This window comes from Acomys russatus, chromosome 26 (assembly GCF_903995435.1).
Source record: "Acomys russatus chromosome 26, mAcoRus1.1, whole genome shotgun sequence".
Lineage (NCBI taxonomy): Eukaryota > Metazoa > Chordata > Mammalia > Rodentia > Muridae > Acomys > Acomys russatus.
This window is the reverse complement of record NC_067162.1, coordinates 44,461,745-44,478,324: the sequence shown is the minus strand read 5'-3', so window position 1 is coordinate 44,478,324 and position 16,580 is coordinate 44,461,745. Positions and strand designations below refer to the sequence as shown.

Here is a 16,580-nt window from a genome sequence, read left to right as displayed (position 1 = left end):
CAGTGTAATATTCCACACCTTGTTTATAGCCACCATTGTTGCCAGGCATCTGGGCAGCAACCACTTGGCTTTTGTGACTAGGGCTGTGGTGAGCATCCTTCTGCAAGCTTTTGTGTGAACACAGCTTCTCATTTCTCACGGGTGGATACTGATAAAGGGGGCTGCCAAATACATAACCTCTAGCCAGGTTGAGAAAACACAGCTTTTTCACAACTCATGTCAGCTGCTCGTTAAGCAAACGTGCTGACATATTGATTGGTGACCATGGGATAGTTCTAACTAACCCCTCTCTACCAGGCAGGGTGTCAGGTTCTCCAGAGTGGGATTCCCTGGAGAGGTGGTTAGGAGTCACCCAATGTGGGTGCTGTGAACTATATTTGGATCCTCTGAAAGAACAGTAAGTGTTCTTAACCACTGAGCTATCGCTGAACCACGGTCTTTATTTTGGTTTTCTCTCTCTCTCTCTCTCTCGAGGACAGAGGACAACCCTGGGTATTGGTCCTCACCTTCTACCTTGTTTGAGACACAGTCTCTAGTTCCGATTGTGCAGGCCAGCCAGGCTAGCCGGCCTATGATCTTCAGGGACTCCTGTCTCCACTTTCACCTTGGTATAGGAGTGCTGAGATTATAGACCCACGCTTCAACAGTTCAACTCAAAGAACTATTTAAAATATCATATTCTGCCAGTAAGGGTTTCGTTTCTGCCCATTTCATGCACCTAATATGCCTGGGTTGCACGTGACTATGGGGGAGGGGCAAAAGGAAGCTGGGAGTGGAAGAAGTTAAGAAGGCCCATGTTGTACTTTGCTATGATGAAACACCATAACCAAAGGCAACTTGGGGAGGAAAGGGTTTATTTGTTTATGTTTCCACGGCATTGTCCATCCTTGGAGGAAGCCAAGGCAAGAACTGAAACAGGGCTGGAACCTGGAGGCAGGAGCTGATGCAGAGGCCATGGAGGGGTGCTGCTTACTGGCTTGCTCCCTATGGCTTGCTCAGCCTGCTTTCTTATAGAACCCAGGACCATTAGCCCAGGGATGACATGACCCACAATGGGTTGGGCCACCCCCATCAATCACTAATTAAGAAATTCCCTATAGACTCGCCTACAGCCCAATCTTGTGGAGCTATTTTCTCAAGTAGAGTTCCCTCCTCTCGAGTGACTCTAGCCTGTGTCAAGATGACATAAAATTAATCAGCGCAATTGACTCCTTGTCAGCTTGACACACAATACTTCAAGACACCATTCCTCCCCTTTTGGGTTCATTCCCAAGATCTCAGATTAATAAATATCACAGAGTTAAGACATATTACAAACATAAAATGAAAGTCCCATAGTCGTTACCAATTCAAACACTTTAAAAGTTCAGTCTCTAAAAATCCCAAAATCTCTTTTAAAAATTCAAAGTTTCTCAATTGTAGGCTCCTAGAAAAAAAATTAATCAAGAAGGAAGAACCAGCGCATGGTCACAGTCTGAACAAAGCAAAGCCAAACTCCAGCAGTTTAGGTAGCTCAATGCTCAGTATCTGGGACTCACTTAGAATCCTCTGTGCTCCTCTGAAAGGCTTGGGTCACTTCTCCAGCTCCGCCCTCTGCAGCACACACAGGTTGACTTCCAGGCTCTGCCCGGCATCCCCAAAATGCTGGGGTCTTCTGTTACAACTGGGCCGCACTTCCACCAATAGCCTTTCCTTGACCTTCTTCATAGTGCCAAGCTTCAACTTCTCTGCACGACCCCTTCATTCCTGCGGCTCCAGCTGCACCGTCACCAGTGGCCTCTCCTGGCCTCTCACAGTGCCAAACCTCAGCTGCTCTTCCTGGTCCCTTCATACCTTCACACTAGTACCCCTTGGGCAACGCTTATACATTACCAAGTTTGGCTGCCAACACGAGGTACAACTTTGGCTAGCCCTGGACCACGTCTTCTGTGTACTGACTGACCCTGAGGAAACACTTCCCAGAAGACTTCGCCTTAATCATGCTGGTGTCTTCTCAGTTACAGCTGATTATTCCTCAGCCCCAGCTGACCGGAACCTGAGTCTTCACACAAATGGCCTGGTAGAATCCTTACTTCCCTTTGAAACTTTCCAAGCCAGGTCCCCATGCACTGCTTTCAACACTTTTATCTTCCAAGCTCCCACAGATCAGCCCCTTGACTCTCAACATTCAATGGTCTTTTTAGTTCAAAGAACTTTGAAAGTTCTTCCACAATCCTCCCCCAAAACAACACGATCAGGTCTGTCACAGCACTGCCCCATCCGCCTGATGTCTTAGTTTGGGTTACTGTTGCTATGAAGAAACACCATGACCAAAAGCAAGCTGGGGAGGAAAGGGCTTATTCAGCTTACACTTGCATATCCATAGTCCATCACCAAAGGAAGTCAGGACAGGAACTCACATAGGCCAGGAACCTGGAGGCAGGAGCCGATGCAGAGGCCATGGACGGATGCTGTTTACTGGCTTGCTTCTCATAGCTTGCTCAGCCTGCTTTTGTTCTTTCTTTCTTTCTTAAATGGTTCTTTTTTTTTTTTTTTACCTTTACTTTATGTGCATTGGTGTTTTGCAAACAAGTATGTCTATGTGAGTGTGTCAGTTCTTGGAATTACAGACAGTTCTGGTCTGCCATGTGGGTGCTGGGATTTGAACTCGGGTCTTCTGGAAGAGCAGCCAGTGCCCTCAACCACTGAGCTATCTCTCTAGCCCCTCAGCCTGCTTTCTTATGGAACCCAAGAACACCAGCCCGGGGATGCCACCACTCACTAATTAAGAAAATGTCCTACAGGTTTGTCTGTAGCCTAGTCTTTCTCCCTCCCTTTGGTTTTTTTCGAGACAGAATTTCTCTGTGTAGCCTTGGTTTCTGGACTCACTCTGTAGACCAGGCTGGCCTCAAACTCACAGAGAACTGCCTGCCTCTGCCTCCCAAGTGCTGGGATTACAGGTGTGCGCCACCACTGTGCCTGGCTTATAGCCTAGTCTTCTGGAGGCATTTTCTTAACTAAGGTTCCGTCCTCTCTGATGTCTAGTTTGTGTTGAGTTGACATAAAATCAGCCAGCACACATCCTGTCTTCCTGAACTGAAGGTGCCACTTCCTGGGAATCCCCGCAGCTCTCCTTGGTCTTCTATCCAGACACCTGGATGGAGCTTGCCATGAGTTGCGAGGAGGAAAAGAAGAGGGAGCTGCCCAGATGGAGGCATCTCCGCCCTCTCTGTTGGTTCTCGCACACTTTCCTAGGTGCTCTGCTGCCTCCTAGCCACGACACCTATACAGACTGACTCCACTTAGGAGGTATGATACCCTCAAAGCCGAGGGGCCCTGCATGCTGGAACTCAAAGCCGGGTGCTCATATTTGTTTTCTTTTGAAAACTGGTGTACTGTCAGCCCTTTGCACTTTAGTAAAAATAAGCTCAGAATCTTTGATCCTCCTCTTCTGGGGGAGACTGCCATTTTCATCCCAAGCTCATGCCTACAGGATAGGAAAGCTCTGTCCTTACCTTTATACTTCACCTACCAGGTAGAGAAAGGGAGGGTCCTCCCAAAAGCCATGGAGAGCTACGGACAAATTGCCTGGACCTTTGTCAAATTTTAGGTTCCCCATCTACCTGAAGGTGTTTCTGGATGGAGTGCCTCCCTTTTTGTGTTTTTGGAGTTTTTTGTTTGTTTTGGTTTGGCTTTTTGATGCTGGGGATCAAATTCAAGGTCTTGTGCATGCTAGGCAAGTATCCCCATACCTATCCTTCCGTAGCCCCACTATAAGTGCTGTCCCCAAATGAGAACTTCTGCAAGCTTTCCAGGTGACTGCCTCACTGGGGCCTGGGAGCCTTGTGGCTCCTAGTCACAGTGATGATGATGGCTCGGGGCCCAGGACTTATAGGGACAAGAGACCCATTGTTTGGGCTGTGCAGAAGTCGCCCACGCACCTTCCTCTGAGGCCGATGGGCAGCTGGTAGGGGCTGTGGCCCAGATGTTGGGGTCACACAGTCCTGGCTCTGTCCTTTGGCCTTGTGGCTTTCACAAGGGGCCACGAAGATACAAAGACTGTTGTGGGGTTGAGCTAGGTCCACCCTCAGCACGATTGATCATCCTTGACAGCTGGTCCGTGTCTCCAGGAAGTAGCCAGCACTGACATCCCCATAGCAGCTGGCGGGGCGGGCTTCAAAGCCATCTGGAAGTTTCCAGGCCTCAAGGAACACTTACATAACTGTTGGAAGGGGAGGTTTGGAGTTTGGAAGATGGTCAGTTCAGGGGCCAAGGGCAGACTGAGAACTCTGTTTCCTGGTCAGGGCAGGGCCAGTCCAGCCTCACAAGTTTTTGCTGGACCTCAAAGGTCAGGAGAATACTAGCAGAAACCTCGTGTCTTGAATGAGTGTATGGAACATCTGTGGGCCAACCAGGCTTAAAGCTTTTGCGACAAGGTCATGTTGGCCTGGGTAGTAAGTGCCCCAAGGATGTAGCCTCTGCCATCTGAAGGACCATCACTTGCCAGGCTTTCCACTGTCCCCATGCAGAGAGGCTACTTGGAGAGCAAGACTGGCAAGCCCCACACAGTCCTATACAAGGTGAAGGGCCCTGGGTCTCTATGTTGGTGTGCTACCCCAGAAGCAATGGCATTGTCACTGTTCCTATATCCCAGAGCTGCTGCCCCTGGCCTGTATTGATGGTCACTAATGGCTGCTACATGTCAGTGACCCTGGACAACTTTACCAAGACTATCTTGGATGCTGTCTTAGTCACTGTCCTGTTGCTGAGAAGAGACATCAAGACCAAGGCAACTTAGAAGCATTAATTGGGGGCCTTCCTTACAAATTCAGAGAGTTGGGCTGGACGGATGGCTCAGAGGTTAAGAGTACTGTCTGCTCTTCCAAAGGTTCTGAATTCAATTCCCAGCAACACATGATGGCTCACAACCATCTGTAATGTGATATGATGCCCTTTTCCGGCATGTAGGTGTACATGCAGACAGAAACTATATATATATATATATATATATATATATATATATATATATTATATATATATATATATTATATATATATAAAATAAATCTTAAAAAAAAAAAAACAATTCAGAGAGCTAGTTCATTATCATTAGGGAACATGATGGGGAGCACAGCAGGCATACATGGTGCTGGAGAATTAGCTGAAAGCTCCATCCACAGGCAGAGACAGAGAAAGACTGGGCCTGGCATGGGCTTTTGAAACCTCAAAGCCCACCCCCAATGACACACTTCCTCCAATAAGGCCACACCTCCTCATCCTTCTAATCCTTTCAAAGAGTTCCACTCCCTGGAGACTAAACATTCAAATAGTGAGCCTACGAGGAACGTTCTCATTCAAACCATCACAGATACCATCGAGACCAGCAGTTATCTGACCTCTGACCTTTGGAAAAAGACCACACCCACCAACTCTCCCTATCAGGCACTCACCAGACATCTTATGAAAATCCAGACTGGAATGTCCATGCAAAGGACCGAGACTCTAGCTATGGCTACCACATAGGGATTTTAAAATATTATCTATTTATTTACTTGCTTATGTGACATGGGATTGTACAATGTAGACCAACTGGCCTCAAACTCATAGAGGTCCTCTTACCTCCACTTGTAAATTCTGGGATTAAAGGCGTGTGCCATCATGCCTGGCCACAGAGGGTTCTTACATAACAACAACAACAACAAATGTGAACTGAAATAACCTGCTTTTAAAAAAAAGGCCACTGCTCTGTAGTCATAGCTAGATGTTTGTTTCAAGGAAGAGACAACAAAAGCTGAAACCAGTGAGTGAGGGTTTTCTAGAGACCAGGATGCCCAGCCGCAAGCTTTTTCTATATATACTATTTGTTTGTACATTTAGTTTTGTTTCATTTTGCTTTTTTGAAATAGGGTCTCATATTTTCCAGGCTGGCCTCAAACTTACTATGTGACCCAAGCTGGCAGAATTGAAAGTTCCAGGCCAGCCTGAGCTATGAGCAAGTTGGAGGCCAGCCTGAGCTACAAAGTGAGATACTGTTAAAAAAAAAAAGAAGAAGAAGAAGAAGTCTCACATCTGGGATTTCTTTCTTTCTTTCTTTTTTAAGATAGTCTATTTATCTTTAAATTTTATGCACACTAATATTCTGTCTGCACGTATATCTGTGTCAGATTCCCTGGAACCTGAGTTACAGACAGTTGTGAGCTGCCATATGGGTGCTGGGAATTGAACCCAGGTCCTTTGGAAGAGCAGCCAGTGCTTTTAACTACTGAGCCATCTTTCCAGGCCCACATCTGGGATTTTTTTTTCTCTCATCTGCGATTTCTTTTATTTTTATTTTTATTTATTTATTTTATTTTTTGGTTTTTCAAGACAGGGTTTCTCTGTGTAGGCTTGGCTGTCCTGGACTCTATTTGTAGGCCAGGCTGGTCTCAAACGCACAGTGATCCCCCTGCCTCTGCCTCCCAAGTGCTGGGATTAAAGGTGTGCACCATCACTCCCGGCAGTTTATTTATTTATTTTTTGTTTTGTTTTGTTTTTTCAGGACAGGGTTTCTCTGTGTAGCCTTGGCTGTCCTAGACTCACTTTGTAGACCAGGCTGGCCTCGAACTTGCAGTGATCCGGCTGCCTCTACCTCCTGCCTGGGATTAAAGGTATGTGCCACCACGCCCAGCCGTCTGGGATTTCTTTTTATTTATTTTATTTTATTTTATTTTTTGGTTTTTCGAGACAGGGTTTCTCTGTGTAGTCTTAGCTGGCCTGGAGTCACTTTGTACACCAGGCGGGCCTTGAACTCATAGCAATCTGCCTGCCTTTGCCTCCCGAATGCTTGGATTAAAGGCGTGCACCACCATGCCTGACCATCTGGGATTTCTTAACAAGTGAATAGAATAGATACCTACTCGGCCTCCAGTATGACACATGAGAAGGACAGAGTGTCCCTTCCATCATGCCCCTGCCCAGCACCCACACCCTGTGTCTCACTATGAACACACACTGGCCATCTCACTGGAGGCACATTCTACAAGCCATCTGCCAGTATTCTGTACCATGCCAACAGCATGAACAGAGAAGCCAAGCACACTCATCCAGATGCTAGGACGTCTAAGACATGTGAACCACACAGGGCTCTCTGTGGAGACCTGCCATTCATGGCACAATGGTGACAAAAGTGCTGAAGCAGGGCCAGGAGGGAGAGGGGGAACTGCAGAATGGACTCCAACTGAGGCCAGGCTCTTCTAGCTAATCTCTCCTCTGCTGGGGATGGGGCTTGTGTGTGATGGTTCTTCTCATTAGAACTCTCTTCCCTGTGCTTGGGGAAGTGTCTTCCTGGGATACACACCCACCGGAAGCAGCCACTCACAGCAGAATGATGTTAGCACCTGCATGTGACAGCTAGAGTCACACTCTACCATGTGCTCAGTGACACTCATGTCACCCTCATCTCTGCCATAACCTCACAAGACCGCAGGCAACAAGACACTATTGTTTCTGCCCCTGACTGGCAAGGTGGCATATGCTCAGAGGGTTGCAGCTGTTTTCCCATGTCCCACGGTGGGCACTGAGTAGTGTCAGGCCTGCAAAGTGGGACATTGGAGTCTCAGCTCCCTAACCAGGACCTGGGGCAAGTCTTTCCTTCTCTGACCTCTGACCCCTTAATATGGCTCTAGAAACAGGCATACGGTCCATTTATAAAGGTTCATTAAAGCTGAGAGATGGGATGTGGCTCCTAGGGCAAGTGCTTGTGTGCCATGTACAGAGTTCCTGGCTCAATCTCCAGTACCTCGGACCTACCATGCAACCAATCAACCAACTAAACAATCAATCCAGCAACTAACTAAGCAGTCAACCAAACCCACCACACAACCAACCAACCAGTCAACCAAACAACTAACAAATCAATCAACTAACCAAGTAGTCAGTCAACCAAACCCTCCCACTCATCTACCAAGCAACCAACCAACCAATCAACTAACCAACTGGTCCAACAACCAATCAGCCAAACCCACCAAACAATCAAATAACCAAGCAATCAATCAACAAGTTACCAAAACACTAATCAGACTATGCAAATATTAAACACAGCAAACAAAAGCAGGCTCCTGGAGGAAGCCAGGGACCTTTTCTTCCCTGACAAAGATGCCATGGGTGGAGGTCAGGTGGTCCTTCCACTTTGCTCTTGCCTCTGGCTCAGGTGATCTGACCAGTGTCCTCTGGTAAAGGGCAGAGGGTGAGAGGCTGGCAGGCATCTTGGCCCACTAGTTGATCCCTGGACGCCACCACCTTCGCTTTCTGATCCTGTGCAGCGGTGAGCACAGTCCATATGCAACAGTTCCCCCCATGGGTGTTTCTGGAAGAGCGTGAGGTGGCAGGGTCCCTGGATGAGAAGACCATGCCCTCCAAGTAGTACAGTGGCAGAGCTGCCCCTGGGGTCAGCCTCTGAAGAACAGTCCTGTTCTAGATTCCTATGCTGGCTTTTTAACCTCTGAAGTGGGCATATTGGGGTGTGGGGCCATGGTATGACTTCAGGGGCACACACCGAGGCCCTGCCATGGGGGAAATAGTGAGAGGATACAAACCATGAACTGAGGTTTCCAGGGAGCCAGCCCTACCTGCACCTTGACTTTGGATGCCCACCCCCATTCTGTTATCAAAGCCACCCACTCAGTCTTTAATCTTGTCACTCTAGCTCTCACTTGACAAGTCCTTGGCAAAAGACCCAGTGGTCCTCACTGCTCAAAGTGAAGTCTCGGGTTGTGGAAAACACAGCATCTCGAGTCCCACACTCGCTTTGCATGCCAGAACCTACATTTTTTAAGTCACCGGTCTCTTGACTATGCTCTGAGGTCCCCCACAATGCCACCTGGGCCTCCCAGCTGCTTGGAGTTTGTAAGTCAAGGCAAATGAGCTCCCAAGTGATGTTATCTAGAAAAGATGAGCTACTGGGATGTGTTAGAAATCAAATCAGTTTTATTGAAACCATAGCAACAACCAGTGTGGCCCTGTTAACATGAGAAGCACAAAAACTTACAATAAACTTTTGTACATAGAAAGTTGTAAAATACTTAATTTTTCATAGAAAAAAAGCACACAGTAAACTGTGGGCCAAGAGAGCCTACAGATCATGGAGAGTTAGCACTCCCTCTGAGCAGACCGGGCACAGCTTGGAAGCAAATGGAAACTACCACAGGGCAGAGTTGGTATACAGCTGGTGAGGGAGTGGTCACTTTAAACTTCAGAGAGCCGCTGGACCTGCAGGTCAGAAGGGCCCCCTGCCTTCCCACATCAAGGTTTTGTAGTTTGTAGTTTTGTTTCCATTTTTCTAAAGTAGAGGGCTTCCAGTTTCAAACTATTGGTGAAGAAGAGGCCAGGCTCTGAGCGAGGCTCTTGTGGCTGGTGGGAGGGCAGCTGGGAAGCGCGAAGGACCCCAGTGCTCACACAGCAAGTTTCCCTGGAGATGGGACTGGTTGCTTATTCTACAGAACCCCCCTCCACAGGCTGAGCAGATGTCTGCTCCCACATCTGGGTCAAACAGTTTGTGCCTGCAAAGATGCACTACCACCACCACCACCACCACCCCACCCCCCCACATGTGAGGCGGAAACAGCTGCTGAGAGGCTAACTAACTAGGGCTGGTTCAAGGTTTAATGCTTTTTATAAATTCCCCAGGAGAGATAGGTCCAGGGGAAGCTATCTCAGCATTTAGGAGGCCAGCCTGGGCTACATATTGAGTCAAGGCCTAGCCTGGACGACAGAGTGAAACTCTGCCTCAAACAAATAAGCAACCATTTAACTCAACTAAGTCTGTGTGGCTCCCCATGGGAGGGCTTGTTCAGACTCCCTTAGGGTTTTGTTTTGTTTTTAAAGAACTATTTGTACTTTTACTCATGGGTGTGTGTGCAGTGCCTGTGGAGAGCATAGACCCTGCCCCCCCTACCCCCCGCCCTGGAGTGAGTTAGCGGTGACTATGAACAGCCTGTGAGTGGTAGGAACTAAACTCAGGTCTTCTGGTAGAGCAACAAGAGCTGTTAACCACCAAGCCATCTCCCCAGCCCTTTGCTTAGGGGTGGTGGTTTTTTTTTTTTTTTTTTTTTGTCTAGGAAATATTTGGCTGGAACATGAAACCTCATTTGAGGCCAGCACTCACGGGCACTCTGCAACACCCCCAGGACTGGAGTGGGATTTCACCTTCTCTAGAGTAAGCTGTTTACAAAAGCACGTTTCATTTTACAGTGGGTTTGGGCTGGGCTCCTAAGTGATGGAAGCCAGGGCTTGGAGCCCAGGGATGCTGGCAAGAGCCGAGCTGCACCAATGGGAACAGGAGTCTTTCCTGTGTGTCCCGGCTCCTCTCCCTAGTGGTGTCATGGGTGGTTTTACAACCACAGGCCACTCCATTAACCTCCACGAGGAATGTGCCAGGAATCTGTTTCTCCCACAGCTGAAAACTAGGTCATCCAAACCAGGGGGAAGGCGACACTGAGGTGTCACTCAAACAGCAGCAGTGAGAGAGCCCTTGTTCTAAGAAGGGAGCAGATGCCTAACCCTGGAGCCTTTTGCAAAGCCAAGCCCCAGAGGAAGACACTTAGATCAGCCTGGGTGGGACAGAAGCCACAGGGTCACGCGATGGGGGCAAGGCTCCTGATGCATTGGTCCTCCATGAGACCAAAGGTCATGTGAAAACAGGCCACACAGACAAGGACAAAGACAAAGACAAGACAAACCTCTGGATGCTCCCAACTTTAAATAGACCAGCTCTGCTGGACACATAAGCATGTGACTGCCAAGAGGGTTGGGGACATGGAGCAAGGACACCAACAGGATAGAGCCCAGGTTTTGCCCTGGGCCTCTCCCTGTGGCCCATCTGTCTGACCAGCAAACACAGAACCTATTTCTCTGTTGGTAGGGCGGACCATAACCTTAGGGCTGCCGGGTCTCATCATCCAGACAAGAGTCCCATTCACGACACATCTCAAACCTGTATCCTCAAGGGTTTGAAAGCCTCCCCCCTCTACCCACCAAAGAAAAAGTGGCAAGGAGTGTCTCCGTGAGCAGCTCTTGAGAGGAGATGAACGACGGGATGGGGCAGACAGCGGCCTAGCCGGTCTGGGCACTGGCTGTCCAGCCAGGGCTTGCTGCTCATGAAACATGGTGCTCTGTCACCCTTGCCAAAGGCCATGGAGGGACAGGACATTCAATGACGCTAAAAGGAAGATTCCTGACTCTCCGTAATCCCTCATCCCACCCCCAAAGGACAGAGTACAGATAAAAAGCAGGACCCCAAAACCCAGTAGATGACACCCCCTTCTCCCCAGGTCTCCACATTCACTGTCTGATGGCGAAGATCCGGAAGGCATTCCCGTCTTGAGGCGTATTCAGGCTGCAAGAGGGGGGGGGGGGGAGTGAGAGGTTACAGGGGGGTGGATGACAGGATGGACAGGATGGTGAGGGCAGAACCCACAGAAGTCACACCCAGCTGGACAAGCCCGTTCACAGTGACCGGAAGCTGCACTGTGAGTCCAGCTGGGGCTGCAAAATGATATTCTGACTCAAGGCTTTCTGGGCCCTGGGCCTTGGATCTGGGCCCCCCCCCCACACACCCCACATATAACACACACACACACCACACACACACACCACACAACACACATACCACACACACATACCACACAAACACACACACCACACACACCACACATATACATCACACACACATACACCACACCACACACACCACACACACACACCACACACACACACCACACACACCACATACACCACATACACACACCACACACACCACACACACACACCACACACACACCACACACACCACATACACCACACACACACACCACACACACATACCACGCACACACCACACACACCACATACACCACACACACACACACACCATGCACACACACACACACACCATGCACACACACACACACACCATGCACACACACACATACCACGCACACACCACACACACCACATACACCACACACACACACCACACACACACACACACACCACACACACACACACACCACACACCATGCACACACACACACACACACACACACACACACACACACACACACACACACGGCGTTTGTTGACACCTGGTTGACAGATGCTTTAAAGGAATGCAAGAGGGGCACTTATACCCAAATGCTACCCAATGCTGCCCTGGGTCCACTGTCCTTTCCAAGGCAGGGCTATTGTTATTGTCCGTACATAAAGGGGGAAAACAGACAACAAGGAATCAAGAGACCAACTGGAATCACACAGTTAATCAAAACCAGGCTCTTCGGATGAGTCAAATCCTCCAGGGATTTTTGTTTGTCTTGAGAGACAGGGTTTGAGGCATCCTAGGCTGACCTCGAACTTTTCATACAGAGTAGGGTGCCCCTGAACTCCTAATCGTGCTGGCTTCACCTCCTAAGTGCTACTACACCTAATTTATGCAGTGCTGGGGATTGAGCCCCGGGGCTGCAGGCTTGCTAGGCAAGCTGGGCAGGTGCTCTCACCTTGAGTTGCATTCCCATCCCTCAACCAGATTTTAAAAACAGCTTTACAGCAATATAACGACCGGTGAAATTCAGCCGTGTTCTCCGACTTCTACACCAGCACCATAGTATGTACACACAAGATGAATAAATGCTCACAGAGGTCCTTCCAGCCTCCCCTCCCTTCTGTACCGGCACCACTGCCCCTGTGGATTTGCCCCTTCTGGAAGACCCACGCTTTCTACCCATAGGGGCACATGCTTGGGAGGTGGACTGCTGTTAAACTACATCCACATTTTAAAAACTTCAAAACCAGCTTCTCCTGTGGTCACATTGTATCCATGCCCATTCATAATACATTGAGGATTTTGGAGGCTCACAGCCCCCTCTGACATCCGCTACTGTCTTGTGGCTTTCATATGCGCGTTCTGGGAACTCTGGCCTGAACCTGCATCTCCAGTGATTCAGTGTGCTGAGTGACCCTCCCAAGCTCAGCAGCTGTGCCTGGAACATGGCTAGGCAGATGGCTTTCCTAATGCTGGCAATTCTTTTTTTTTTTTTTTAAGACTTATTTATTAATTATATATACAGTGCTCTGCCTGCATATACACTCACAGGCCAGAAGAGAGCATCAGATTACACTGTAGATGGTTGGGAGCCACCATGTGGTTGCTGGGAATTGAACTCAGGACCTCTGGAAGAGCAGTCAGTGCTCTTAACCACTGAGCCATCTCTCCAGCCCTGGCAATTCTTTTTAATGTGGAGGGGGGGATGGAACCTGAGCCCCTGTGCATGTCAGGCAAGTGCTCTACCACTGAGCTGCAGCCCGGGGCTCCACCTTCCAAGTCCTCAACTGGGTCATCTTAAGGTTGAGTTGTAAGACTGTATACACAGGTATGCCTGTGTGTAGGCACACACATGCTCACACACACATACACACAAACATCTACACTTGCAGTGTGAAATCTTTTTGTACATATAGAATTTGCAAGTTTGGTCTCCCATTCTGTAGCTAGCTTTCCTGCCTCCCTCCCTCCATTTGGAACCCTACCTTTACCTCTTCTCCTCTCCCTTCCTCTCCTTGCCTCCTTTGACAGTAAGTTTATCTTCTCACCAGCTCTAGGGCCCAGTCACGGAGCTCTCCCGAAAGGCCACTCTTTTTGGCTGCAGACAGCCAGGATTTTCATTGTCGTTGTTTTCTGAGACAGGGTTTCCGTGTATAGCCCTGGCTGTCCTGGAACTCTTTCTGTATGCCAGGATAGCTTATAGTTCAGAGATGCGCCCATCTCTGCCACCAGAGTGCTGACATTAAAGATGTGTGACACACACCCAGCTGCTAGCCAGGCTTCTTGGCTGCCGTATGGCTTAGTCGCTGAGCATACACACTTGGTGTCTACTTTTCTTTGCTCTCTTAAGATTTATTGCATGTGTGTTCCTGAGTGTATGTTTGTGCGCCATGTGCATGTGGTGTCCGTGGAGGACAGAAGAGGAGTCAGAACCCCTATAGCTGGATGGAGTTACAGGCAGCTGTGAACTGCTCAGTTTAGGTGCTGGGAACCAAACCCGGTCTTCTGCAAGAGTGCTGAGTGCTCCTAACCACTGAGCCCTCTCTCCAGCCCCCTTCTCTTCATTTCCTTAATGGTGTCTACAAAAGTTTAAAATTACCCAATTTAGTTATTTATTTATTTATTTTTACAATTATGCTTTTGGTGCTATATGTAAGAAAGCAATGCCTATTTCGTGGTCACAGTAGCTTAAGCTTACCTTCTTTTGAGAGCTTTTACGTTTTAGGTCTTACATCCATTTGAGTTTGTTTTATACATGGTAGGAGGCCTGGCCCAAGTTCACAATTTTGTGTGTCAATTTTCAGCTAGGAGTCTTCTAGACTCCATGTACACACACACACACACACACACACACACACACACACACACACACACATACACACACGTGAAATAAACTATTTAAAGGAAAAGTGGAGTCCTGGCTGTTGCGTGGGACACCCTGTACACAACTATAAGCTGTGCAGGCGGGATTTGCTTCCTTTGGAATCTCGCTGTTCTGCAGTTAGCTCTGCTCCCCTACGGCCTGTGCTGTTTGGGTTCCTGTATCCCACACACTACCTTCTGCTCAGCCATCATGTGGATGAGACCACATACAAACCACACACAAGCACGACTCTTCTTTTCTTCACTTAGTGACATAACCTGGAATTTTAACTTTGTTAATTTGTTTTTGGAAATGGGAATCTGGCTGTGTAGCCCAGGCTGGCCTCACACCTGTGGCCACCCTCTTACCTCAGCCTCCTGTGTACTAGGAACACAAGAACGGACCACCATACCTTGCTGGTATGTTCTTATTCCGTTTCCCCAGCTGCAGGGCACTCTGATAGGTTTAAGTTATATTGATCTGGGACTCTCAAAATGGAGGCAGCATTCTTTGTAGTTGTCATGTCGTTGGCAGTCATCCCTGTCCAGAGGTTTCATGCACCCAAGTGTGAGTCCTGGGGCCTCTGGGTACAGGGTTGTTGGGTCAAAATTTGGATGTGAGCTCAATGTGGTGGCATGTCCCTACAGCCTATAACTCGGGAGGCTGAGGCAGAAGGATAACAAATTCCAGGCTAGCACGGGCTATAGAGTAAGACTCTGTCCCCAAGGGGGTAAAGAAGGCACAAGTACTGGGGACATGGCAATACAGTTAGTGACAAAGGGCTTACTATGCACAAGACTCTGGGTTCCATCCTCACCACCACAACAACAACAACAACATAAAGCATGGATACATCTGAGATTGTGAGAACTGCCAAAATGTTTCTCGTAAACATTGCACTGATATCTCCAGGAGGAGGCATGCAGGGTGGCCAGTTGACCTGAGAGGCCCTGGTCTCAGCGGGGAAGGGTGTCCATAGCTACAGCATACACACTGCATCTTATGAAAATGCCTGGACAGCCTGGCCATAGTTTATCAACGCCATTTCCTGCAGGGTCTCTGCCGGGAGCAGAGGAACCCAGATTGGACCAAACCCCTGGACCTGACAGCTGGCCAGGCCCTGGGCGGCCCAGGGAGCTACAGTCCTGCGGGATCCAGCTGCTTGGAATTCCAGCTTGTTTTTCTGCCTTCCCCGTGGCAGCCTCATGCTCTTGGCTACCCCGGGGTTGAACCTTCGAGAAACGTATCAGCTAGACCTGCTCAGTGACAGGGTGCCGCACAGAGGTGTAAAACCGGGACATGGTGGGGTGCTCCCAGAAGTTGCCAAAGCCAAGCAGAGGGAAAGGGGCAGCTCCGTGGGGCCAGGCTCACCTGGCAGCTGGGCTGGTTTCTGTAACGTGCCTTCTGCTCCTCGGGTTTGGGGCTGAAGAACTCCCAGGGCTCTCTGTCCACTAAGGAGCCAGGAGAACCACCCAGGGCCACGTGCTCCCTGCCTGCCCTGCACGTGAGCAAGCCATGTCGGGGGAAGGAACAAGGGAAAGAGTCCTGGTAGGATGCTGGGTGCTGGCACATGCAACTCTGGCAAGGAAGCCCCGAGGCTGGCTGGCTCCAAGGCTGGAGCACCCAACATCTTGCCTGAAAGTCCTCTGCACACTTTGCAGCAGGGAGCTGAGCAGAGGGGTCCATGCATGCTCTCTTCCGGCAGCCACACACTCACTAAGCTTATCATGCAGGTCACTAGCCCGCTGTGTCTGTCTGAGAAAGGTTTGCAGGGTATTATACATGGCAAGTTGTCTCTCCCCACCCCTGCCTTTCCCAAACCCAGCCCTCAGATGCTCTTGATGGGTCAGCTCATGACCCCCACATATATATGGAGAAAGTTTAGCTGAAGCCCCTCTAGGTTGTTTCTGTGAAATTGGGGTACGGTGTAAGCATGAACCAGAAGTCAATATCAGGTGTCTCCCTCAATTGCTCTTTGAGACAGGATCTCTTACTGAAGCTGAGGTTAGCCTTTTGGCTAGGCTAGATGGCCAGCAAGCCTCCAGGACATGCCTCTCCCCACCTTCTTCATAACAAGTACCACCATGCCAAGCTTCATGTGGGTGCTGGGATCTGAACTCAGGTCCTCACACTTGCACACTTAACCTACCTGGCCATCTCCTAAGCC

The 16,580-nt window shown here is 49.1% G+C and overlaps 1 protein-coding gene across 2 annotated transcripts in view; it reads right to left on the bottom strand.

Moving 5' to 3' along the window:
• Crispld2 (cysteine rich secretory protein LCCL domain containing 2) overlaps positions 1-16,580 on the bottom strand; it is a 99,669-nt gene that overhangs the window by 31,685 nt on the left and 51,404 nt on the right. The window contains exon 15 of one of the 2 annotated variants that reach the window (XM_051168885.1): positions 11,062-11,349. The exons of the other annotated variant lie outside the window; for it this stretch is intronic. Coding sequence (XP_051024842.1) covers positions 11,295-11,349 — 55 coding nt within the window. The 3' untranslated portion in view covers positions 11,062-11,294. Of the gene's footprint in view, positions 1-11,061; positions 11,350-16,580 lie in introns of those variants that run through there. 2 annotated transcript variants of the gene reach the window in all.